The following is a 27,393-nucleotide window of genomic DNA, read 5'->3' as shown; positions in this document are numbered from 1 at the left end:
TTCACAGAGAAATGGAATAGAAATAAGAGATGAGAACTTCTTATGTTTTTAAGCAACTGATTTGCCCTGCTGGTGACCTCTGCCAGGGAGGGATATTTCCCAACTGCAGCCTGTACTGACAGAGCAGTAATATGATCGATCCTAGGTATATATTACATTGCATAGTATTTCACACATTGATTTATTTTTGTTCTTTTTTCCACATTTTCCCTTTAGGCCAATCAATTAATCACATATACTGCTCTTGAACAGCAGCTTGGAGTAAGATAACAGCAACATATCCTCATGTTTGATACTAGTGTTAGTGTATTTGGCTGTCTTGTGTCAAACTGGGACGTGTGCAGGTGGGTGCAGTTCCAGCGCCTGTACTGGAGTTGTGCTTGCTTACGTGTGATGCCACTTTGGCTCAGTTTGTAGATCCGAGCCAGGCTGTTGGGCTGCTGCTGCTGCCGCACTTTTTATGCCTGAGTTTCTTGCTGGAACACCTCTGAATCCCATCAAATTTGACTAATATATGTTCTATTCTTATTTTTTAAATAGCAAATGACTCAATACAATATGTTAATGAATGCACTTTCTGTAATACACACAATGTTTAAGAAATAACTGAGTGTTAACTGTCTTAAAAAATCCATATGAAACTGTTATTCTTATCCAAAGCTTGTTTTTTTTTTATGAGAATTTTGGCAATTTGCTACATGCTCCCATAGTGTGTAGTACAAAGCTTTTCTTGGAGCTCTTAGGGGTATAGTGTACCAGTAAATGAAAGTGCAAAGGATAAGCTCTGAGAAAAAAATTATATACTGATAAACAAGATTGAATAAATAGTAGGAAAGTGTTTAGTATTTCACTGTAGCACTTCATAATATATAATTAAAGTTTTTTGTTTGTTTTCTGTGTAGCTAACTTTAATGTTTATGTTTCTGTACAGTTTCATATTTTATATTTTCATGAAATACCAAGTTGTAAAATTATCCAAGTAAAAAAATGCCTCTGGCACATCTCTGTTTCATGTAGGAAAAAGCCTTCCCAACAGGCCTGCCTTTCCCTTCGGTGCAGGGAGGTGCAGTCCTTTGGCCTGGCTCTAGCCAAGCCCAGGAGGTGTTGGAGTTCCTCCTCCAGTTCTGTCTGAAAGAAACTCCATCTGTTGGCCCCAAAGCCACACCATGGTGTAGCCTGGTCAGTTTCTGATTTTTATCAGAAAAATACTTGAGAAGGATGCTCACTGCTTATCCAAGCCAAAAAGCTGAGGTAGGTGCACCCGATGCACATCAACCAGCCCAATGGGAGAAATTCCCTGTGAGAAATTCAGGTAGAAATTAGAGAAGTCAGGTAGTGTCACATCAGACAGCTTCGAAGGGATTCTCATTCCTCTACATCTGTCTTCTTTAACATGAATGTAGTCTGCAGGGCAGAAAGAACAGACGGAACTCCAAAATGTTGAAACTTTAAATAGACAGAATTTGAGGCCTGAGCTGTTTATCTGTCAAGCAAAATGCAATCACTTTGAAAATTCATTATTCTGTTCTCAAAGATTAAAAATAAAATTAATCATTTAACAACTGTCCATGCAGAAGTCAGCCCACCACGTGTTGCTGTGTGGAGGGAGGGGCATTGTTTGGTACTTGCTCTGTCTCTTAAATATATATATATAAAGTTTTCAGGAGATGAAACTGATTACAAATTGAGTTTTATTTCAGCAAGAAATTAAACAGTAATTGTGTGATTCAGTTATGAGAAGTTAGCTATTGGCTACCAAACACTTCCTGCGCATTATATGGCGTCTGATGCTATTCGTAGCACAGCAAACCACTACCTTGTGCTGCTTTGCTTGGCTTCTCGACTCGTTACCTGGAAGGGAGAGACATAACTGAAACCATCAAAAAGAAGTTCATTTTTAAGTACCCGGGGCTGTTGACTTACGGGTGACTTGGATGAAGAAAGTGAAATTGCAGGAAACATTGCCTTCAGAAATAACTCAATGCTCCTGTGTAGTTAAGAATGGGGAAACTTGTTATAAATTTACGTTATGCCTTGTGAAATGGTTGACATTAATAGCTTATTGTGGTGGAAACCTTTTAACTCTGAGTCTTTAAAGGAGTAGAATAAAATGATTCATCATAGAAGGAGGAAAATAACATATTTTATATTTTATTATGTTTAAAAGAAATTTTCTGACAATATCAATTATAATATTGTGTAATACTTTACATTTATTGCACAGTGTGGCAAAGAAAAATCATTCTTTTTTCTCACAGATCAAATCAAAATAATCTCATGGGCTATTTTTATAAAGGAAAACCACTTGTGTATTTTCTGCCATTGCGTCAGAAACCACACGTTTACTCGGAGAAGAAAAATCAGGTTTTCCCACTTAAAGAATCATTGGATGCCAGGGAACTAATACGAGTTTCACATCACACAGGCAATGGGTGTGACATTTCAGCCCAGGGGATCTGTGTCTGCCAGGCTGTCAGTTTCAATTACTGTATTACATAGGATTATTTTTGTTTTAACTACATGCAAAAGCTTTGAATAAATAATTGGGATAAAAAATGATTTCTTGATAAAAATTCACCATCCTCATTTACCGAGACAGGGCAAAACATCTGTTGTTTCACCTTTCAGTGAGAACTGAAATACCCAGTTCATGGGAGACAGTGAATAGTATTGTTGACTGTACGTTAAAAGGTACATGGGGAAAAAAGGCAGGAACGCTTTAAAGTTTTGCATGTTCTCTTTCTATTATCAGCCCCAAACACGCTCAGTTCCTTAGTTTCCTGGGGAACAGGGAGCGTGGAATGTGTTGGTGTTCCCTGGAGACAGTGCCAACTTTAGATCCAAATTTGCAGTTTACTATCATTTATTAATACTCTTTCCATTTGGGTGCAAGGAGCACCCTGGGATTACTGCTTGAGGGCCATTGCTTGCGTTAACCTATGAAATTATATCCCATGTTCGTTCCAGTGACATTAGAAAAAATAGATAAAAGCCATTTGAAAAGAGAAAAGCTGCTCTTGATAGATAGAATTTCTAGAAATCTAAAAAAAATATTCCTATATAGAGATATTTAAATTCCTTGGCTTTCTTCTACCTTATTTTAAGGTTTTCTATTTCATTCCATTGACTATGATTTTAATTGTAGTTTTTAAAGGAAAAATACATCATCATTATTTTTAAACTAGATTCTAAAATTGGATTATATTCCTGAACTGAATATTTTAATGTGACCTGCCAAACTTTGAGAAGCTGCAATAAAATTGCTAAAAAGAATAGCGAAATTTATGAATTTCACCTTTTGAAGAAAACAAGCTTAAGGCCTTTGTGGTTTATTCCTGTACTTAGATACTGTCTTTCTTCTAAAGACAAACTGTTCATCTCTTGGGTTTCTTTTCCATACTTGTTTCCCAAGGCCATGAATTGATAGTATTATTACCTCTATTTGCTATGAAAATCTCAGCTAGACAAATGGGGAAAAATAAGAAATGGGTTCTGTTTAAACAAAGTTGTCCGAAGATTAATTTTAGTACATAAATCTGAAATGCTGCATTCTTTTCATACTCTACATTAGATTAACCTTGGTGTTGAGTGTGCTACTCAGGAAGGTGTAGATAATGGAGTCGTAGAAAACAGAAAGCTGTGACTGCGTCAGTAACCTCATGGTCAAGATTGCAAAGGTTTGAAGGATAAGTTGTTCAAAGTTTTATGATTCTAAAGTTACCTTGCTCATTGCTTGAAAAACTGTCCTGAAAGTATACGAGTTTTGCTCAAGATCTGATTTTTATTTTTTATTTTTATAAAAAAACTTCTATTTTGTCAAGTGACTTTTTTTAAAAAAAAAAAAAATAGTTGCCATGTATATCACTTCAGAAGGACCCGAAGCCCTGCAAATAGTTGTACTGTACAAATATTTGTGTATCTATATAGGTATATCAGTGTAATTTTTAATTTTGATCTAAATCTTCTGCAAAAGGTTTCCTTTCAAATGAAAATCAATATTTTACTTGCAGATGGTTTCAATGAAAGTTTTTTTTTCATCAAGCTTCTGTGTTGGGTGCATACATAGTCAAAGGTTTTCCACTACTCTTTATTAATTTCAGTTAGAATTTCCCCTGAAGAGCTTGGTCTTTTTACCAAAAAATAATTATAATAAAATTGAAACAAATGCAGCTGAACAAATGTGATAGGATTAATCCATGTAAGAGCTTAAAATACAAAGGTCTTTATGTATATGTTAAATACAAATTAAAGTTAAACACAAAATGTCCTTTAAGTTGAATCAGGTTGACACTGCTTGCTTTTGTCTACCTGCATTAGTTGTAAGAGTCTTAATTTCAGTTCCAATTTCAGGACTGCTTACTTTTTTTTGTAGACCAGGGATTTTATTTTTAGTTCTTTGATAGAGGAAGTAACGGCCTCTTAATATTACATGGGGAAGCACTGTAAGTCTGCTGAGTGAGGTCCTCTGAGTTCTTCAGGGACAGCCGGTTTCAAAGGGGAACAAATCACTTAAAACAAGAGGAAAATGAAGGAGATTGAGCAGCTGCCTCAAAAAAGGTTCACAGTTTGCAAGGGGAAGGATCACCAAATGTAAATATCGGAAAACCAGAAAATGAACAAATTTTGTGACATGCATACACTGTTCCTTGCATAACATTTCAGTCTTACAGAATTGTGTGATGGCGTTGTGGCCTGTAGCATCGTGCTCAGGTGCATGCTTCTAGGGAGATGCCCAGCACTGTTGGCACAGCAGCAGTTTTGGGATGGGTGAATGACTTCCAGCATTCCTCCTTCCTGCTGCCCAAGTCAACGTTTCCGTATCACAGAGCTTCTTGGGGCTGCCTGGTGTGAGTGAGAGGTGTCTTGCCTGTGGTTTACAGGCGAGCCGAGTGCCACGGTCCCTGTGCAGAGCATGGTGTCACACCAAGGCACACAGCTCAGCACTTTGTGCAGAGGGTGAGTGGTGAAAAGCAGGAGTTCTGCTGGGGCTTCTGGGTCTCCGTGCTCGTACCTCTGTGCTTCAAGTGTGTGCACAGTACACGTACTATCAGCTCTATACGTGTATCTTTACTTCAGAAAATACATACAGCTTTATGCTGCCTGTCTTTGCTTATTTCTATCTATTTTATTTCTTGTCCTCAAAAATGTTTTATTGGTGATCATTTGGAATAATTTTGGGAAAAAAAATGTCATCCTTCACAATTTTAACCTATTTGTTCAAAGGCCTATATTGACAGTGCCTTGCCAGTGGGCATATTGTAAGTCTATTACAGTCTCTGTAAATAATGCTAGAATTTGCCATTTGCTACAATTTGTATGCAAGGAAACAGACAAAGACATTATTGATAGATCTGTTGGTAGCCTAGATATTTATTTGCTGGAAGATAAGCCTGGGCAGTCTGTTTTGCTAGATCCATTCCTAACCTTCTTTTTAAAATGTCAACTCCAGACATTTCTGTGGTGTCAGGAGGGAAAATGTTGAAGGTTTTAAAGGCTTGTCATTCTTAAACACATTAGAGTCAACCAAAATAAAATAAATAAATAAATAAAAGACAAATATTACCGTGTTTGAACCAGTTAAAAATTTCCAGCCACAACTTCTGGAAATAACAACAGAGGGGAAAAAAATCACAGAGGAATTCCTAGGAATATGAGGTTCATTTTTAGCACGTTTTAGGAGGCAGTCTCATCAGATGTGTAGGCATCACTTCATTTGGGTTTGTTTGCTTCATCTGCTGAAGTTTGTGCATTCCTCCAGCATAAGTAGATTTGAAGGACTAGATTATTGCTGTCCCGTTTCAAAAAGGAGGCTTTGCCATTTAAGCTGAGAACCAGTTTTGTCTTCCCATGGGAAGTGGGAGACACTCGGTGGGCAGGAAAGGAGCTCCCTGCCTATGAGCCCTGTCCAGGACCCAGGGCTGGGGACTCTCAAACTCTCCCTGCCATCTGCTCGAGATCTGTGCATAAAACGGGCAAGTTCTGCTTTCTGATCTCTAGCAGCATGAAATCTGTATGATTTTTAAAGCTAATATAATCTCCAGTGTAAATTCCTGTTTAAATACACGAATCAGCTCATCAATAATTTGTAGAACACCATATGCAGCTGCAGAGACCTTGGGCTGCTTTTTCTTAAAAACATTTAAAGCCAAATTTTTACATAGTCTTAAGTGGTTTAGCCTTTTGATGTTGAATAATCTTCTGATTTCTAGCATACATTAAAACAAGAAGGTTATGCTGCTCTCTGCGAGGCTACAACCCCACTTTGCTGGCAGCACAGCTATAATTTAGCACGGCTGTGAGATAGGTTGCTTGTGGGAACTGGTGGTGGCTGCTTCTAATCTCATGGGATTTTTGCGTCAGTAAAGAACTAAAAAACAATACTAAAGTTTTTAATTTCAAGAATGATCCCTCCCGGAGAGCTTTATTGTGGCCTTCTTACAGACAGAATTATGGTTAACTCTTTTATGGTTCTGTGTTTTGAAATTTAAAATTGCACGTGTTGCTTTCATCCTGTGTTTTATTCGAATTGAGCTGAGCGTTGGCTGAATATTTCAGATAAAATATGTTCAAGTGCGGTTGAAGAGGAAAGGCTGTTTTATCATGCTGAAAAGAAATCCAAAAATGCTGCAGTTGACAAGGCTTAGGGCCTGTGTGTTCCCAAGCAAGACTGAGAAGCTTGGCTGTCGTATCAATAATTTGTCTTTTTTGCTTTTTTCCCGCCATCTCCATGAGGTGGAAGAAATAGCTGAGACTGGAACGGTTGAAAAAGCACCTGGTAACGTTCAGTTACGTACTAACCTGCCCAGCGCCCCGTTACTCCATCAGCACGTGGTGTTCCCCAGGCTCGGTCACTGCCCTGGGGCTGGGGACAGCTCAGCAGGGAGGATCCGGGGCTCTGCGGTGTTGTCCTGCTGCGGGGCAGGAGGAGGGAGCAGCCCAATGCTCACAGGTTGTGGGGAGCAGTTCCCAGCTTACTCCTAGCAAGGAGGCGTCTGTAGCAACATAAAAAACACTGGCAAGTGGCCAGTGGAGATGCTTCTGTACTGCTAGAAATAAATGTAGGCTGTTGTTTCTATCGTTACGTTGATTTTAAAGCAAAGATGCCATTTTATCTACTTCTAGCCAGCCTAACTCTGCTGTTAAACTTTTGTCTGACAACTTGTGTAATTGAAAAGGAAGTGTGATTACTGGGTTAGATCTCAAAGGACAAATGTAAGGTGGGCAGAATAATACCAAGTTTCCTGCAACCAAAGATACGGAGGTGGTTCAAGTGGTAAACTCTTCCTAGGGTGGCAGCTTAGCAAAAAAAAAAATGCCATAAGGACCTAGGGGAAGATTACAACAATGTTGTTACTTACTTTTACCAGCAACAGGCTGTGACCTCTCTAATAGTGTGCTGTATGCAGCTGTGGCCACAGAAGTATACAAAATCAGAGGCTGAAAGCATGAAAAAATTGCTGAGCACTTCTGAAGTGCTTGGACAGCTATTAATATACTGCGCGGGGCATGACAAATGAGTGTCTGTGTAAATCGATAAACCTTTCTATAAATGCACTAATGGTTTAGTATGAATAGCAAAGAAGTGCACATGGTAACCACTGTTGTAGCATTCTGTCAGGGATTTTAAAGTTCACTGTCATAACTTTGTTCCTCTTGACCTTTATTGATGATACCTTCAAAGCATGTTGAGCTGCTAACTTGACACACAACCTTTAGACCTTCATCTGCTTTTCCCTCAGTGCACAGTAAATGCTTTCTATCCTTCCCTTTCTTCTCCCTTCTTCCACCCATTCTTTTATGTTGTTTGGACTCTACAATGGTTGAATAAGGAAAACTGTTTTTATGTGCTTCTCTTTTATTCATGTCTCCTAGTAGAAACTTCGGTGTTTTAATTCTTTTCAGCGTGGTGCTAAAGGTGTAGAGGACTGCCTGTTGAAGATTCCCTAATAGGTACATGAAGTAATTCTGCACTTAAAGACCCCAGTGTACCCAGCATCCTCATTCTTACCGCATTGAAATAGGCTAGCTAATAACAAAATGTTGTTCCTGTTCTCCTGACTTAATAAATCAAGGCACACAAAGGTTAAGATTAAACTTTTTGAAAACCACTTTAGGGACTGAAATCCAAATCTCATTTCAAACATGATTTAAGCATTTCACTCCTCTTTCAAGAAGCACACAGAAAGGGCTTTTGCAAGATGTTAAGTGAAAGATGTCCTCTCAAGTGCCACTTAGAGAGGCAAATCTGGAGGGGACATGGATGTCTCATGGCGTTCTCAGACGCGAGAATATCTGCCACTTCTACCAAACATGGGGAAGTGCTGAACAAAGTGTAGCTAGTAGGCAGTCCTTAACCTGTTCTAATAATCCTCTCTAAGACAGTTAAGAGGGAAGAGGAGAGAATGAAGAAATCATCCTAAATGTGTGTATCGATGTAAGAGTATATTTATGATGAGCATATTGATTTCAGCTATTTATAGTCTGATACTATTTAGCTGAAAGGTGCCAGGCTCTATCAGCGTGGGTGAGGATATCTTGAGGATATAAAAACTCAGAAAAAAATAGAAGACAGCAGAGCACTTTTTGTCTCAGAGCCTACTGGTAATAAATGCTTCTGGGGAGATAGCACTTCTCTCTTTTTTGGGAGTGTTAGGGGGATTTTGGTGTTGTGTGTTTTTTTTTTTTTTAACAAAAAAGTGAGTATGACCATGTTGAGGTTATATTTGAAATGCATTTTAGACTTCAGATGATGATGATTTTCACAAGAATTTGAAGGTTAGGTGATTACAGTGCTTGAATGGATGCTCCTCGTGTGTCAGTGTTAAGGATATCCTAATGATCATTACCATTTCACAATTATTATTATTTTTTAATTGTAATTAATTGGCCTGCCTTTACTGTTCCAGTGTACTAACACGTTTTTAGTAATGTGAAAAATGCCAAGGCTGCTTTCTGTCCCCTTGTTTCTTCTATAGCATCAAGAGCAACAAATCATTGTGAACCAAGGAGCTTCCTGTTATCCCAGAGGAAAAAAACATTGTGTGATGTGAAAACAAATATAGTTTATTTTTTTCCATTGGACTTGCATTTTTGTTCATCGGAAATGAATGTCATATTCATATTGACTTCAGCACGAACAGAACTGGACCTCAGAGTATCAGTCCTGTAGTCTGACTGGTACCGGCCTCAGATGAAACAGTGAGCAGCTGCCCTGTAGGAGAAAGTAGTTTTCTTCAGCATCTGTGAAGGAGAAAGAAAACTCTTAGTCGACCTGAAGATAATCATTGTTATTATGGCTATGTTTTCCACCCCAAGAAGAGGATTAAAATTAGAGTTGACAAAGTCTTCTGTAATGACTGTATTTTAGCAGTGTTACTTCTGGTTTATGCAAAGTAATTAGAAGTTTTCAATTTCAAATTGATTTTCCATAAACTCACTCTCACCATTCAGAACAAAGCTGTCTCTAATTAAGGCAGTTGACGGCTGTTTAGCATTACCCAAGTCTTGACTGAAATATTTAAATTTTCCAGTGTTCGGAGAGACTTTTGTGGGCAATATTTTTTTCCAAATCGGAACTAGGAAGTCCCTCTGTTCTGACATCTGTAGGATCCTTGAATCTAGGACGATCCAAAAACCACGTGCAATGTTTCATTTAGTGGTAAGTTCTGCCATGGTTACTTCTGGCTGTAGGAATGATACCGTGCTTTGGGAGCTGACCCCCAGGAAAACACAAGCTTGCCCATGGGCGCTAGTGGCAGGGGCTGAATGTCATGTGCCTGCAGCAGTTTGCTAGGCTGCATCCCTTTTAATGCCTGCGAGGCCGAAGGGCAGAGATGTTTTATTTCCATCTGTAACAAAATACATATAAATACCTAGATGATAGCTATACCTAAAACTAGAAATCATGGTAGAAATCAGGTGGTATCTCAGAGGGTATTCTTCTCAGCAGTCTCGATTTTGCTGCCCTGCTAGGCTATCTGTGTGTGGGAGACGTGACAGGAGAGGGGTCAGGACTTCTCTGCCACTGCCTCTGGGTGCCTGACAGTGTGCAGTAGCCGTCATGCTGAGGGAAGTGGGGGCTTCTTAGGGCGGCTTAGCCTTGTGAAAGCACGGCCTGAAAATAAAAATGAAAATAAAATGTAATAGTGATTTCCTCCAATGAGCCCTACTTTGCTTAACAGGCAGAAGATGCCCAGAATGAGCAGTACCGGAGGTGGGCAGGTCCCTCTGAGCGAGACAGAGCAGACATACGGCAACAACAAAGCCCAGCGGTTTCTCTTAAATAAATGAAGGCTTGGATTAGGAGGCAGGGTTTTGAGACCACAAGTGCTATTACAGATTTTCTAAATGAATACTTTTGGGGGATTGTGGATTATTATCAAGCATTCAGTTCCTGAATAGAGTGATTTAGTGTATCAAGTCCTGGTTTTCCCATGTTGTGGGAACCGGCGCAGAATCTTAAGCAAAGTCGGTCAAGTGTTCCCTTCTAGTCCAGTCCTCATTACAAAAACGCCAAATAAATGGGCATGATTTGCTTGGCAATCAAGAAGCACAGAAGTCAAGCTAACATTGGCTGCATTACATCCTTTCTCTGCACTTTCAGAGCCACTGGTGTGAAAAGGGTTTTATTATACAGATGTTTCCACTATGGCTTGATAAGAGGAAAAATGTACCATTTATTTATAATGCTGTCAAGTTCAGATTTCATAATTTTGGTAGCCTGTTTGTAAAGGGATAGCTCACTGAAATCAGAGATTCAGCTAACAGCCAGGAAGGCTTAGCTTCCATTTTAAAACCTCACAGCGTTCAAAGGAAAAACAGGACTAAGAAATAATGGGGACTTCTCTGGGTGTTTTGTATAGTACAACTGCATGTAGTAGGTCTTTTAGACATCTCTATATGGAAGCAATCTGCTCAAACTATTCTAGGATAAAATCACACCGTGTATTTTCACGTTACGGAAAATGAAAATTCAAAAAATTAAAACCCATAGATACACCACATGAGTGAGTTAAACGGCCGTGCAGACTAATCCTTTAATGAGAGCTTCAAAACAGTAAGAATTTATCTCGGATGACATTTTAAGGTGATAGTCATAGAGAAAACATCTGAAGATCTTTAACTCATAGAAATACCGTTTTATGTAGCAATCGTCTCTTTATTTTATCAATCAATCTGCTGGAATGCATCTGTAAAAGCAACCTGATAACTGTATATGATAGCGTCTTCAGCATGGAGGAGGACTATTTACCCTCCAGCTCCTGATTTCTTGCTGCTGCTCTTGCTTTTGCGGCTTCTGCTTCTACCTTGCTACTTCTGCATCTCTATTTTTTGTTCCCTCATCTTACCTTGCTCCCTGCAGGATCACCCATAGGCTTTTTATAGCCATATGTTGAATACATTGGGAGGGAGCACTGTGAAAATATGCTGAACATTTTACCACCTTTGCTAGCTTGGACTGTACCCACAAGATAAAGTGCTAATTCCATACAGCTGTTTACTTACACTCTTAAATAAGTAAACTCTATATGCCTTTCTTTCTTACCTCCCTTTTATTCATTACTCAATATGTTGGATAATTATGTGTGTTTACTTTTCCTTCCTAATACTATTTTTAGGATTTATCTGAGTTTTAAATTATTGTTCCTAAATCAATGTATTGGACTTTGGGATTTTCATTTTGCTGAATCATTGACCTTTCTTAACACAGAAGTGATAACTGCGCATCTTTCCGTAGGCTCTTTCCATACAGTGCATTGCATTAATTTTTCCTCTAAAATTACACATTAACCATATTTATGAGTGTTGTATTATATAACCGTGACTCTTTTGAAACAGCACTTGTGAAACTTTTACAGATTGACAGAACAGTTAAAGTGAAGCGAGTAATGTAAATTGTATAATAGTTGTAATTATCTGAATGCAGTGGTTGTGGTGTTATGGTTACGTGATGAGAAGTTATACATGGGAGGCAAAGAGCTTTCTGGAGCCTGCTTTAACTCATAGCTTTTTATATATTGTTTTAGTTTCTCAGTCTTTAAAAGAAAACTAGTTGAAACTTGTTCTGATGCAGCTGTATACATCACACTTAAGAGATTTTCCTTTTCTAACACTGACAGTATTCCTAAAGTCCAAGTCATAATATATAGAAAAATGCATCGATTTCCTTTAATTTACGTACCAGGTTCTGCCATTTTGAAATTTGCACTATGCAAAAATATGAGAGTAATGGAAATTAAAGATAGAAAAAAGGCACTACTGTACAGGAAACTTTATCATATTTAAACTGACATGCACTAGAGAAAAAAAATCTGACTTTAAGATTGCGTTTAGAGGTAGTAAAATACCACTGGTATTCTTGAAGTGGTGGTAGCTGTTTTTAAGGTAAAGATTAATAAATTTCTCTGGTTTCTGTAAAGGGTGTAATTTACCAATTATCTATTACATGTCAGTGCATCTGGAGTCACTCGGTGCAGAAACCTGGCTTATGAAAAGCTGCCACGAGTAAATGTTTACATAAGATTGCCTATCATTACCTTTTGATAGTAGCTTCTTCTGTTCGCTTCCAAGTGGCTTTCTCAGACAGCAAGTTCACTCTAAGAGTAAAAAATGGAGAAAAAAAGATATGCCAAGATCTTTTATAATGTTTCATCGCAGACTCTGTTGCACCTGGCAAGATGAGACTGTAGATATACTTCGAATGTCTGCTGGTGTATTGTTCTAAATTGTAATGCATGGTGTGAATAATTTCATAAACTGTTTTTACTCAAAGAAATTGTATGGTGCTTTTTATTTTGGATCTTGAAGAAGTACACAAAGTAAGCACCTTAAGACATTTTATGAATTGCCCTGTAATTCAAGATACCCTTTGACTAATATACATATTTTTTTGTTTATTGTATTTTATTTTAGGCAGAGAATTCAGCACTGGCTCTGGAAAATGAAAATCAGAGAGAACAGTATGAAAGATGTCTTGATGAGGTAAGGTAGCTAAAAAGGGGTGTTCTTACCTGGTACAGTAATTAAATGATTAGAAATGAATTTCTCTCTCTCATATAAGGTTGACATGGTTCTGCAGTTTTCTAGTACTACCTCAGTCTAAGTAATTCCAAGAATGTGTCTCTCAGTCATAAATACTCCATGACCTCTGCTGTAAACTGTTGTTGTGATTGTACCTCTTCACCAAAAAGTTGGTATCTCTGTGACCAATATTTGGAACTTGACTGGTGTACTGTCTTTGCCACCAAAGATGTTGTTATTCTGGAATTAAATTGTCAGACAGATGTCCTTTTGCAGGGATGCCTACTCCCAGTAAATTATTGTAAGAGCAGAAAATTAACATTCACCTGTTTGGTTTTGTGTGCTCTTGCTTTTCTGTAGTGTGGAACACAGGTGGCAATGACTTCTATCAGAAATCCCCCAGATTTCCTATGTGATAGGAATTGTCTCCAAGCTCCCCCTCCCCCTCACGATTACATACCTGGGTCTTTATGTTTTTTGTTGTTGTTGTTGTTGTTGTTGTTTGTTTGTTTGTTTGTTTTTCTCTCTGTTGGCTGACTTCTACTGCCTGGCTCATCTTCTGATCAGACCTCCCAGTTACAACTATGTAATTCACCCATCAGTTACTGCCTGAGCACTCCATCAATGCTTACCATTCCAGAAATGTCTGCCTTAGGACATACGAGATTTTGGGCAGTGTCTCCTATAGCTTACAGCTTTCTCTGTCTGATGAGATGTTTACTGCTGTTTACTCATTCCTCTCATTTTCCTGAAATAATGTTCTTCAGGACGTGCAAGAACTTAAGTTCAAGACTTTCAGTAGCTTAAAACATTACTTAGTGGAAATCATTTACTCGATCTGCAGTGGGAATGCATAGTAGTGTAAGTAATTAGCTGACATGCAACAACAACAACAACAACAAAAAACAATATAAAACCTGCTCTGGCTTCTTAGCTCTACCTTTGAAAAGAGAGTGCACGAGTGTCTAACGCACACAGAGCAGCTAACAATCTGTGCATTCATACCAGCTTTTTAAACTTTCGATCAGCATTTGCTGAAGTTTTACTGTCATGATCAATATAGCTGTGGTAGCACAAAGTTCCAATTTAGGTTGCCTTTCATCAGCAAATCCACACTTTCACCAGTGTAGCATATTTGCAGATCCACTTTCCCACCAGGCTGCGTGCTGTCTGTTCTGTGGCTGCGGGCCAGCTGCAGAGCCTTGGTCTGCATTGGCCTGAGTCACTCTATTCAGTGCACTCTTGGTGATGGGGATGAAATTACCAGTTATTTAGTTTAGTTTAAATTTCAGAGCTTAAAATTATTTTTTAGATTGTCTTGGAAAAAATCTGTCTACATTTTGGAGATGTGTAAAGCAACATAACTGTCCTTCCCAGAAAAAAACACTGCAGGCACACTACAAGGACAGATGATATGTATTTATTCTGCGTTTGCAGTAACATGATGGATTTCTGATCCAAGGCTGTATTTTCTACATGCTGTTGCAGTTCGAAGAATGAATAATTATGTCAAACTATGCTCTGAACTTTATTATTTTCAACGTTAGGCTGTTTTTTTACAGTTCTTCGATGTTATCACAGCTGTATCCATCTTCTCCTACCGTGCCAACTTTTTCAGGAGAGGATGCTTCTTGTCACCTGTGGTTTTGTGCTTCCCTACTTTTTGTTTGTTTTGTTTGCTTATCTTTTTGTATGTGTGCAATGCCCTTTCTTGTCCTTTCCCATTGTTTGGCATCACTTTTTTTCTCCTCCTTCCCCTTTGAGCTCCCATGGTGCTTTGGCAGGGACGATGCAGCCAGCATTGTTTTAGCTGGCACAGACTTGGACCTACTCCTTTCTCAGCACAGAGGTGAAGAAGTTGTTACCGTTGGCTTAGGCAGCAAAATCTTTTTTTTAATAAGTTCTGCAGGATTCCTGAGTTAGCACCCACCTGAGCACATCCCCTTGGGGGAGCTCCCCAGGAAATTCTGCTTCATTACAGTACTGATACAGAGATTAGATATAGAAGTGATTAGTGAATAACCCAGTCAATGTGAGAACCTTTACTTCCATCTAGAGTCTTCTGAGGATGTGTTGCATGTGAAAAAGTCCTTTCCAAAAAAGGATTCTTACTGGAGATCTCAAGAAAATAAAATGCATTGCATGAATATTTTTGTGGGAAAAAAATGAGTGTTTCATGAATTGCAATAAATACTCACTGATTTTGAAAGCAATTGTTCATTTTTGAATGTATATATAAACAACTTTAGAACAACATCTGGAAAAAAATGTTATCATTCCAGTACTTAATACTTAAAAGAGCCCATTTAATTTCAGAAATACCACATATACATATCTTTCCATCTCTGAAAACTGTAAAGCTAAAAACAGGATTGTCTTCCTGTACCTTCAGTGTTTGAGGTTAGCATGCCTAATCCTAGTTTACTATCCTAGAAATCAGCTCTCAGTTTATTGGCAAGTGGTAATGTCATGTTTATTCGCTTTACAGTGCCAGCTGAGGTTTCTGTCAAGCTTCACTATATTTATAAGCAGGAAATTGTGTAACTTAGCTTAGATAATATGTTTGCTGATGTTTTAAGAATTAAACTGTAACATTATTGAATACATATCCATTTAGCTAATAAAAAATACAAAGTCATCGTAAAAACTCATTCTGAAGTTTGAATAAAATATAACACCTTTCATTTTAGTACAGTTGAAATGTCTTTGTGTGTATGAAAAAATACATTAAAGGCAGCCATGTAAAGTCTGAGTACTTGTAAAAGGTATAAGAGATGTTACACTAGGGTCTCTTTTCTCTGATTCATTCTTTTATAACTTTTCTATTAAGACCACTTTATAACATGTATATGTAAACATAATCATGTAAGGAAAAAGTGAAGCTTGATCTTTTATCTCTTTTATTGCAGTCCACAAAAAGAAGCCTCACCAAAAAGTCTTGGCTATTAAGCCAAAAGGAAAGGCAGGCAGTGTGAAGGCTGGCAGCGTCATATGCTGCATAACAGCAGACTGAGGAACCAGCCACGTCTGTTCTGTGCCTTGTGTTTGCCCTGTTAACTTCATGACTCACAGGTCAAGTCATTTTACAGTCTCTTGCTTGCAGGGATTGAGGCACAGTTCTGTCTCATATCAGTGGGAATTTCACATATTCTACATCTCAGGTACCAGTCCCTCTGCCTTCAGTGGTCTCAGCTTCTGGTAGTTGTGACTCTCCGCTTTGTAGTGCTGGCTTACGTTGTTCATATCCATGGTGTCTCTTGATACCTCTAAGTAAAAATGATCTTGCTTAGCAGTTTATTTCCATCTGGACACTAACCCTGTTGTAGGACTAGAATGCCAACCTCATTTGAAATGCAAAAGTTTGGACATGATTCCGCTTACAGACTGCTAAATTAACTGTAGTTGCTGCAGAACATTTCACTGGAGGCTTCCCACCACTGTTCCCACCAAGCATACAGACCTAAAAATCTTTGAATAATAATAGCAACGCATTTTGCCAAGTTGCTAGGTACTAGAATGAAATAGCCTAATTTTGTTAAGAAACTAGCTCCATATCTTTCCACTGAGATCTAAGGGAGCTATGGATCACTGGCAAGTACTTCCATCTAGATACCTAACTTCATACACTCAGAGTTAGAAAATTTGTCCCATATGCATTGGCAAATTCTGTTTTTTTTTCCCCACTTGGAAGATCATGCCATTTACACTCAATATATAAAGGTATAGGTGTAATTCTGTAGTCATTTCTGTTGCAAGAGACTTGTGCACACTTCAAAGAACCTTTCAGTTCTTCTTGGTAAAGTAACTCCATGTCAGAAAGTAAAGAAATAATGTATTAGGCATGGTTTGTTGAATTTTCAGGTAGAGCAAACAGACATTGGAAGAATATGCCAGAAGGAACGCTGTTGGATGTAGATTCTGAAAGCCCATAGGGCAAGGCACATGGTTTTTCAAAAAAGAAACATATTTACTTCTGTTGCTGATTACTGTTCTATTATTAGTCTGTGTCTTCTGTTAAATCGTGTATAGAGCAATTCTATGGGACCATTGTTCCACAGGCTGCCTTAAGTTAGGGACCAACTTGGAGGAAAAGACTGATACTAGGCAATTTTGCGAGAGTACGAATCAAAGGTAACTTTTAGATCCAACAGAACTGAATCTTTTGCAGAAATGAATTAGCTTCAACTCTTACATTATGTTGAAAATGTAACTCACAAGTTAGACATCAACAGAATATCTTACCTTGGCCCTTCTTCCCATTCCTCCTTCTTCCCCCCATGCCTGCTGGTAAATATAAATTAGAAAGAGTGTATAACATAAATAACTTCAACAATTCCCCATTGAATATATAGTTCCGCTAATCAATGGCGTGTAATGTCATTCAAGTCAATTATACCGTGTGGTGTGAATGCCTTGCAACCACATTTTGATGATAGGAGGTACTTTAATTTTCTGTGGCTCTTTATGGTTTCTGCTTGTCATGATGGATGTACCATTTTGTCAATACTGAATCAAGAAGCAATTAAACTTCATGAAAACATTCAGGACTCCTCAGCTGGTAAAAATCAGCTCTAGTGAATGCAAGTCAATCCATGCTGATACACAACAGCTGCATATAAACCTGTGAAGTTTTAATCTAGTTTAAAGAAGGGATGACAGAAGTTAAGGAAATATCCGTCATGTCACACTAAAATTGATAGATGTTTGTTTATAAAGGCTAGCACAGAAGTAATGACTGGCATTTTAGATATTCTTTCTAGTATAACCTGATGAAAATGCTATTAAATAATGAAAATACTAGTTTTCATGGTGGTTGTAGATGGAAAATGGAGTATAAAGCCACAAAAAAAGGTAATGTTATGCAAAAACACATGTGATCATGTACTTAAACTATATTATCTGTTTCTTTCAGGTAGCCAATCAGGTTGTTCAGGCTTTACTTACTCAAAAGGTAAGTTGTATTTTGGTGTAACTGAAAGCTTACAGAAGTTCATTGTCCATTTGAGATATATGTGTTGTTACGTAGGGTACATTTTTTAAAATGGTTTTCGCACACTTAATTACCAGTGCTGCAACATGTCAGGCCCAAATTCAAGGGCTTTCTGTAATCCAGGTCAATAAAAGTCCATGAAACTGTACATCTTCAAGGCTCAATCAAATAGGAGCCTACACTGTTTACCTACACTGAGACAACAGTGTCTGAAAATCCTCCCCAGATGGTGACTTTTCCATTCCTTATCCATAATTAGCTATGGCTTTCCCACAGACTGTTTCTGTGTGAAATAAAATACAAAAAAATTACAGTGCAAGTCAGTAGTTGGCACTTTCACTCACATTCATGGAAAGGAAAGACCTCCTGGTGTCAGCTTGTGCTTCCCCGAGTAAAAGTGAGGGCACCAAGTCTAGAATGGAGACTCAGCTACTCTACTTATGGGCTGGGGACCAGCAGTAGAGGTTGTGTATTTTGTCTTTTGATGGCCTCGTGCTCCATTCTTCTGGATAAGCAAGGGAAGTACTGTATAAATAATATTCTTGTGGGGTTGTTGCAAACCTGTCAAAAAAAAAACATTCACTGCAGTTTATGTAATGGTCTGCTCTAGATCAAGTCATGTCTGAAGTTTCCATTCACACTCCAAATTGTTGAATATGAAGTATGGTAATTTCAAATAGAACCTGGTGGGACAAGTAAAAGATCTTGGCAAAATGAAAAAGTGTTCTGGGAAAAAAGTAAGACAGAATTCAATAGAGAGAAAAGCAAGGTAATTACATTTAAGCAGAAATAATCAGCTGCCCAGAGAGAGCAGGGATTAACTGGTAGGACAAACAATTATACAAAAAAGTGGTCTTTAAGTTGAACACAATTCCATGATGTCATTGTCTTAGGGGAAAAAGAACAAAAAAAAAAAAAAAGCAAACAAACTCAAGATATAAAGATTTATAATAAGCTATAAACACTGCGGTATTCATGAAATGATCCTTTGTGAGATCTAGAACACTTGATGAATGTGCAATTATTAAAATGTTTTGGATCATTTAGCTTTAAAAAGACAAGTCTGAAAGGAACATAAATACAGTCTTTTAGTGCAGATAGTGCAAGGAAGAATATAAACTGTTTTGTCTACACTGAATGACAGGACAAGAAATAATGTTCTTAAAATGCAGCAAGAAACACCAAGTTAAAATAATCAAAAACTTCCTCCATGCACCCAAAAGCTTTGCAGATTCAAATATAGCAACATATGGGAATAGTTTTAGGGGAGAGGCTCCAAAGCCTAGGTTCATTGCTCAGAACAAGCATGCAAGGGAAGCTGAGCCAGGGGTCAGGACACAGCTCAGGACTGGGGAGGCAGGAGGCTGGGCAAAGGTGTAGCTGCAGGGTGGCTGCTGCGCTGCTTTGGCATGAATGAGATGACCTTGAGCTCTGCCAACTAAATTAACAGAAGGGAGCGTGCCCTGGCTGCAGGTGAGACAAACATCTACAGCCCTAAGCATCTGCACATCAGTGAATACTAAGTATGTGCAGATTATTGCATTTGTTCATCTGGACAGCAGGGAAAAGGATGGAGACCCCTCTCAGCACCTTGTTGGGCCATTTTTTTTGTGAATCAACTTTGTGACCTTCTGGAAGGATTAGGAGATGCTCAGGGAGATGTTCTGCCCCCAGTAAGTCTGCTTTTGGGTACCCTGCTGTGGAGGCAGAGATGGGTATAGGTGACGTGTAGGAGAATGATGCAAGACTCTGCAGGGTGCCATTGCCAGTTTGGGCCACATGTTCCTGGAATCAGAAATCCAAAAGTAAGAATATTCCCTAAATCTCTTCCCCCAAGAATTGTGGCCACAGAACAGCTGTTTCCCCAGGTTGGGGATTCATGTATCGTTATTTCATCCCATGACTTACTGAAGCATGACAAAGCCTTTTGCTCTAGAAGAGGGATATTTCCTTACAGCTCTTGGAAGTATCGTAACTTGGAGGTGATCTTTGTGAACCACAACATATGGGCAAGTTTGCACGGCTGCTGTCTGCCTTGTATTGCTCTGCTTATAGTCCCTATACTCCGTATACGCAGATGCTGTATGGTCTGGGTATCATCAGAGGACTGCAGCCTACAGAGCTGTTGCTGTAACACCTATTAGAAACATCAGCTATTTTTTAAAAATCCCAAGCCTGCATTTCAATACAGCTTAAATGAAGAAGGAGGCATTTTTTTATATATTAACACACAGAGAAACCTGATCCACATTTTGTAAAATACAACCATATGTGATTAAATATTTACCAGAGGGTTAATCTCAGTATATTAATCTCTAGTTTGGGAATAACCTGATTGTTTTCCAGTGAAGGGAGGAGTTTCCTGAATCCCATTTCAAAGGTATCAGACATTTTGATGACTACGTACTTTCTCAGTAATGAATCCTTCCAAGCCCACAGGAACCAACCAGTTCATATGGATACAATAAAACCAGATCTGAATACATTTTAATAAAGTGATTTACTTAGTATTGATGGGAAGTAACAGCTGCTTACCTATTACTGAGGAATAGCAGCTAATTTAATATCCATAGAAGGAGGAAAGAGGGTACTTTTCTAAATGCTAATGAATATTTAACTGTTAGAGTTCTCCTGACACCGTTCAAACAAGTCCTTTTATAAGAAAAGACAGGAACACAATAGCATGCAATAAAGAGGAACCTGGGCTCCTCACACCAGTCCCGAATAAGTGGATATCTGAATCCAAATAGTAACTAGTAAACAGATAAATCTAGGGTAGTGCAGCTAAGCAGTAAGACAGAGCCAGTCATGCCACAGTGAGATAACACACCTCTGGGGCATAGTGAGACATGAAGAAAAGCCGGGAGCTTTCAGAAAATGGAGAGGAGTGATTTTGTACAGTAACGCACACTGCGTAGGCTTTGCTGTGAGTTTGAAATTGTCCCTCAAGGACTAATTTTTGTTTAAATTAAGTACATGCTGTAATATAACGAATAAAGCACTGTGTACTCACCAGTATGTGGAAAGACTGTGATTCCACCGAGAGATTCTGGTGACACAAATTGAGTGAGCAAAGCTTGAGTGATTTATCAATGTCACTGAAACCTTGAAATGGAATTACAGTCTTAAACGTGCATGTTTCAAGTTTGTCAATTGTTACAATACGTATAGAATTTCTCTAATGTGAGAGGCTTTTTTTTTTTTTTTTTTTTTACTGTGGACTATGGAAAGAACTATATTAAATTGAGGTTTGTGCTGAATTAGCCAAACAGCAAAAATTCACAATTCTATGTAGCAAAATTATATGGATTTTCTACCACTAACTAATAGAAAATTTTACCTCTGGGAAATTTTAAAAAGTCAGAAAAAAAATGATTTGAGACAAACGTGTGCTCTGATACGTACTGGAAGCATCTATTCTTTCTCCTTCTATCCAAAGACTCCTCATATGACGTGAGATGGTAAGAGTGCTGGGGACTGTATGTTTTATTTTGTTTTATTCATGTAAAACCTAGATCAGCAGTTTGAAATTTGAGTTATACCACTTAATTAAATTATGTTATGATCTACGTACTTGTTCTTTGCATATTACCTTCTTCTTCATTAGTATATTGAGGGAATATTGTTTTTTTCAGGGTTTTGTAGGAAAGTTATTTCTCCTTCTTTTTCATCAGTGAAATAAAATGAACTGAATTATTCAAACGGAAGAAGCACATTCAGAGGAAGAGCAGCACATTTCTGGAACCTCTAGAAATGGGCACTGAATGCCATTTTGGAGAAGATGATTCTCATACTGAAGAGAAAAGCAGAAATAGAGATGCTCAGTTATTGCTATAGTGAGACTGTAGGAATACCTTACATATTTGGGAGATATTTGTCTTAATAGCTGGTCGTTTTGCACACAGGAGAGGAAATAGTTGTTTCAGACATTTGATAGTTGTATTAATTGGTAATTTTAAGACTTCAACTTTCTAAACTGAGACTTTATTTTACCAGAATACTGCTACCTTAATGTGCTTCATTTCTTCTCTGTACTATAAGTGGCATTGCCATTGGCACAGTTTATAGCATCTGGGTGGGTAATCTACTATCTTATATTTCACTTTTTAGAGGAAGTCTGAAGTTTCAAACATAAATCTTATGGTTTTAGGACTGTAAGATAAGGAAGTTTTGAGCAGAGGCATTGCTAAGATTTAATTTCTTTCTCCATTGTCAGTTTCTGTGAATCATTTTTCCCTTTCAGTACACTTAACAGTGTTGAAATGTTAAACAATGTTGTAACAACTAAGGCTTTGTTTTAAATTCTCTGATTATTTGTGAAAGGCAGATAACGATGAGTCTTGGTGCTTGCAGTTCCCTATTAGTGATTGCTTTCTGTGAGACCAGAGATAAAATAGGTCTCACTGTCAGAAATCAAAGCTTTAGATTTTTTATATAACACCAAATTCAAGATTTTGGGGTGTTACGTTAAAGGGCTCTAACAATTTTACTTACAGCCTGATGGCCACTTAAAACAAATATTAGGCTGAGAAACTATCAGGAGAAAATAACTGCATTCATCCAGTAGCATCATAAAATCTGAGGCATACTATATGCATAAAAAGATGTTTACAATTTTCTGAAAGTCTCAAGATGAGTTTACTTTATTGTGTATTCACCTCTTACAACCTCAGTGCTGGCTGCAATGGAGACAAGAGCTACTGTAGGCAAGAATTTAGGCGATATCTGACTGCAGTTTCCTCCTCTGAGTTGTTTTCTCATGAGGGTAGGTCATTATGTTGATAATGGTATTGACAGGACAGCATATGGGGATCCAGAGGCCTGTTTCTTCACCTTCATATGGTGGGAAGTAAAATCAGTTAGGCAATACCACAGGGCAGCAACTGTCCTAAATTTAAAAGCATAAGGCAAGGCGTTCAGGGGGGTCATTTTTTATTTATTTTTTTTAATAAAACTAGACATGGCTGCAGCTTATCACTTTTATATGTGATCTTTATTAGCAAACAGCTTTTCCTAATTTAAGAAGCTCCCATACCTCAAAGTAGGCAGCTGCAGAAATTTTGGGGGAAGATGGAGTGTCAGGTTCAGCTCTCTCCAAAATCTTTCTGATAGAATCCTTTATTCCTCCATGTGGCCAGGAAAAGCAGGTCTTGTACTGACATTAGAAATTATATATATATATATATATATATAAAGAGAGAGAGAGAGAGAGAGAGAGAGAGATAATTTGCTGTATAGGGAAGCCCCTAATGGCTTGTTCATGATGAACCTGCCATAGCCTTGGCTAAAAGACCTGCAACTTTCAGCTGTGGCAGTTACATCCTGTGCCTTACAATGCAGAGGTTTCACACTCTGCCTCTGCCTCTAATGGTCTTTACGCATTACCTCTGCTCTAATGGCCTATCTGAAGGCTTTTTGGTACCTCATATTGGAAATGGCAGGCAGGATCGTGTTCACAAGTGTGTCTGGTGAATCAACATCTAACTAAGGCGGCCTCTACAGTGACTAGTTACAGTGGGGAAGATACAGACCATCCACAACATGCAGCCAGCATTGCTGACTTGGTTATTCCAGAAAAAGCAGGGAGGGGATACGACTTCAGAGGAGTACCTTGAAGGCACAGTGCCTCTTTGAACTTCTTTCTGGTATGGTGTGGCTGAAGCTTTTTCCTTAGCGTATGCTTATTACAATATTCACATCTTAATTGCTGTTTTCTGCTTTGAGGAGGATGCAAAATGAAACACATTGCTCGCAGTCACTTTTTATACTAACAGAAAATTCCAAAAGGATTTAGCATGTAACCGTTATTCTTCATTACAAGATTTTTTAGATGTTATCCTGTGATGATCGAACAACCAGAGAAAATGAAGTAGCAAATTTTTCTGATCTGTACTATTTTAAAAGCTGTCTATGTTGTTCATATATATACAAGTTGATGTTCCATGCCTGTCAGTGTTCAAGAGGCATTTTGATAACGCCCTCAATAACATGCTCTAATTTTCTTTATCCCTGAAGTGGTCAGGCAGTTGGATTTGATGATCTTCGTAGGTCCCTTCCAACTGCACTATTCTAAATTCCTTCTTAGTATCTGACATTACATAGAGCTTTTAAAATTGCTTCTGTTACCTGCTTTCTAATCTTCCTGTTTTCCCGTGTGCTGCAGGATCTGAGGGAAGAATGTATAAAGCTGAAAACGAGAGTTTTTGATTTGGAACAACAGAATCGAACGCTAAGTGTGCTTTTCCAGCAGAAAGTCAAACCAGCTTCTGACCTCCTCCTTCAGGTAGGAAATGGCCTTTGCAGAAGGAAAGCTATGAGCTTTCTATTTCTCACAAATATAAAATTCTCTTCTTCTCTTTTTCTTAAGGTTATGTCAATAAGCAGGAAATGACAGTTGGTAGATTTAATGTATTAGAAGAATGTCAGTTATCTATAATCTAATACCATTGAAACTGAAAGTGTACACCAATGAGTTATGATTACATGTTATGTGCAAATGTGGAAAAAGGAGTATACCTGTGGAGTGACTTACTTTTTCAGTGTTTCTTCACTATGATAAATGGAATTATATGGGTTCATTATCCCTCTGCAGGATAGAAACTCAGATTCCTTAACATTCTGCTTGATGGTGAACAGTGTAATTTCCTGCAAGAAGACAGCCCATTTATTTAACTTCTGCCATATGTGTTACGAGGACTTAAGTATTTCTTCACAAGCTTACAGAGATTTTTTTTTTTAACCTTTCATGGGAGGATATAGCTGAGGAACCAATTGACCCATCTCCCACTCCTTTGCCATTCTGGAATAATAAGAGATGTTTCAGTATCCCTTTCGATTTGGCAAAGTCCATTATTATGAATTAATCCATCTTTTTGACATCCTTTTGTAGAAGTAGAATTGCTTTGCAGAACTTCCAACAAATCTGACCACGAGCTAGGAGAACAGTAAATGAAGACTAACTAGATTTTGCAAGTTTCAAACAATGGGGCAAAGTCTGCTTTTGGCAATACACGTTACTTATTATTAGAGAAAAGAAATCATAAATTTGCAGGGAGAAATTTGAGTAACTCACCTAGTTAAATGATATTAAATGTGTGTCTTATTAAAATCCTCTGATGCTGTGCATGTATATCTTGAAGTAAAATTTAGCCTTTGCACTCAATACCTGACAGCTGCTAACTCTCAGCGCTTTGGATTCTTTATTGAGGAGACATTGGTCTGCTCACCAACTGGTGCTTAAGGGCAAGGAATCCCCACGGTGAGAGCAAATAGCTGTGAAACTCTAAAGCACAGGCAGAATGGGGCTAGGTCACCATCACAGGGATCTGGGTTCTTGCATTGTCCTCAGATTCCTCATTTTGCGTTGATTTGGGTATTGCTAGGAAAGGACCTTCATTCTTTTTTTTTCTTCTCTCCGGCCCCACTTTCTTGCCTGTTTGTTCATCCTTCACAGTCTCCTGGTTGTTGAGTAGGACTGATACCTCTTTATTTATCCAGTCTTTAATGCATCCACTGCAGCATGCACATTTATTGCTCACTTCTGGTTTTGACAGTCCCATCACCTGCTCCTCCTTCCCGTATTCTTCTTTCTTGCTGTTTCCAAAGTGCCTAACTCTAGTCAGTGTTAGCATTGGGTTAGGTTGCACAGAAGTCACACGTTGCACATTCCTTACTACCTAGTTAGGTGGCAACAATAAGGCCAGTTTATTTTGGGACTATTACAGAAGTGTAAGATAACATCTGAAAAGTAAGTGGGATCGATGCTTTGACTGAAGTTCCTTGAAACTGGATCGTGTCACAGCTGCAAAAGAAGTTGAAAGGAATGAACCAGCACCAAGTAGAAGAAAGGACTACATGATGTGGTGGGTTTTAGAGAGGGATTCAAACTGTTTTACATTGTTTTCCCTGCACAGTTTGGCAGGCAGGTAATGTGTGTAGATTCCCCCCACACCCCTCACCCCAGCCTTCTTTTCACTGCTTTGCCTTTTTTGCCAAAGAAGAAAGAAAATTAAATCATTCTTAAGGTCCATGTTGCACAGATGACAGCAAAATGTGCTGTTAAGTCCCTACACTTGCTATCAACAGATTTTAAACCCCCTGGGGGAAAAAAAAAAAAAAAAAAATGAAAAAAAAACAGTGAACAAGTTGCAGTGTACAGGAGAAAATGAAGGACTTCTGTTAAAACACTTCATATGTCATTTTTACAGGGAAAAAATAAAAAAAAAAAAAACACCAGTCAATTAGTGAGTTTCCAAAAATCCATTTATTCTCTAATTTTACTCCAGACTTGAATTAGTGGTGTGTCATCTGTGATCTTGCAGACTGGGATGAAAAATCTAAAGAAGACAAAAAAAAAGCAAATATCGTTGTGCGCCTGAAAAAAAAAAAAAAAAAAAAAAAAAAAAGAAAAAGGAAGAGAAGTTGAGATTATGTCTTCTTTGAAAATGCATAAACAACAGCTTTAGAGCAAGAACTAAATATTTGTTTAAATCTCTCACTCTACAGTAGAGTACTAACTATATGGTTAAGGACATTCCCATTAATTCATAGCCCTGATCAAAGTGAATGGACAAATACTGTTGGGGGGTGTGGTGTTACTTTTACCTTTCCCATGCTCTCTGGTACAATGAAGTTTAATTTTATTTACATTTTGATCTCATCCTGCAAGTATTATACTCAGTACAATTACACATTTTCAATAATGCTGCAGAACAGGGACTAAGCTAAAAATAAGTAATATTAGTTACTTTGTCTGCATATCTTCTGTGATTTGGTTGTATATTACCATCAATTCATTCTGTCATTGGCACTAGAAAACTATTGTACGAAAGGCTAAGCTTAGTTTTAAATCACAAACATTCTGAGTAGCTCAGATTTCAACAGAGGTACAGATTTCTTAAAGTAAAATACATTTCACCATTAGCCTAAGTTTCTTTGTTATTCGATTTTAAGCAAATAATACACAATTTGTGTCTTCTTAGAAATCAGTTTGTTCCCGTTTTTTCCCAATAAACAAATTGATTTAAATGTTTTGGACTTGACTGCAGAATAGTAAGTAGTCTGTGTACAGTACTGATTGCACTGTGTTGTTTTTCCTCGTGCTTCTCACACAGATCAAAAGAAAAACTGATTGCTTCCAATTTAAAAACAAAATCATGTAGTGAAGGTTTTCATGACTGCTTCAGGAATCCTTTACTGTAAAACTATTGTTGAAAGTATTACTCTCTCATGCATTTACAAGAAAAGTAAGTACTCATGAAATTGAAGGGCCTAATAATATTTTAAAAGACATACATGTGTTTTCTTGAGGCATGTGATTAAGTAGATTGCCATATAAGTTCTTTGCTGCTAGAAATTCTGGTGTACTTACTGCTTGTAGTGAC

At 38.0% G+C, this 27,393-nt stretch overlaps 1 protein-coding gene and 1 long non-coding RNA gene across 19 annotated transcripts in view; one reads left to right on the top strand and one right to left on the bottom strand.

Annotated features, from left to right (window-relative positions):
- Positions 1 to 27,393, top strand: part of NCKAP5 (NCK associated protein 5) — a 440,247-nt gene that overhangs the window by 330,182 nt on the left and 82,672 nt on the right. For all 18 annotated transcript variants that reach the window (XM_035332339.1, XM_035332337.1, XM_035332336.1 and 15 more), the window contains 3 exons: positions 12,913 to 12,981; positions 17,933 to 17,971; positions 24,174 to 24,293. In XM_035332339.1, the coding sequence (XP_035188230.1) occupies positions 12,913 to 12,981; positions 17,933 to 17,971; positions 24,174 to 24,293 (228 nt within the window). The remainder of the gene's footprint in view (positions 1 to 12,912; positions 12,982 to 17,932; positions 17,972 to 24,173; positions 24,294 to 27,393) is intronic.
- LOC118170244 lies at positions 15,915 to 17,492 on the bottom strand. The gene is made up of 2 exons (XR_004752590.1): positions 17,263 to 17,492; positions 15,915 to 16,284 (listed from the first exon to the last, which is right to left on the bottom strand). It is a non-coding gene; the product is annotated as an uncharacterized LOC118170244 (long non-coding RNA).

This window comes from Oxyura jamaicensis, chromosome 7 (genome assembly GCF_011077185.1).
Source record: "Oxyura jamaicensis isolate SHBP4307 breed ruddy duck chromosome 7, BPBGC_Ojam_1.0, whole genome shotgun sequence".
Lineage (NCBI taxonomy): Eukaryota > Metazoa > Chordata > Aves > Anseriformes > Anatidae > Oxyura > Oxyura jamaicensis.
The sequence above is the reverse complement of the archived record's forward strand: the minus strand, read 5'-3'. Positions and strand labels throughout refer to the sequence as shown.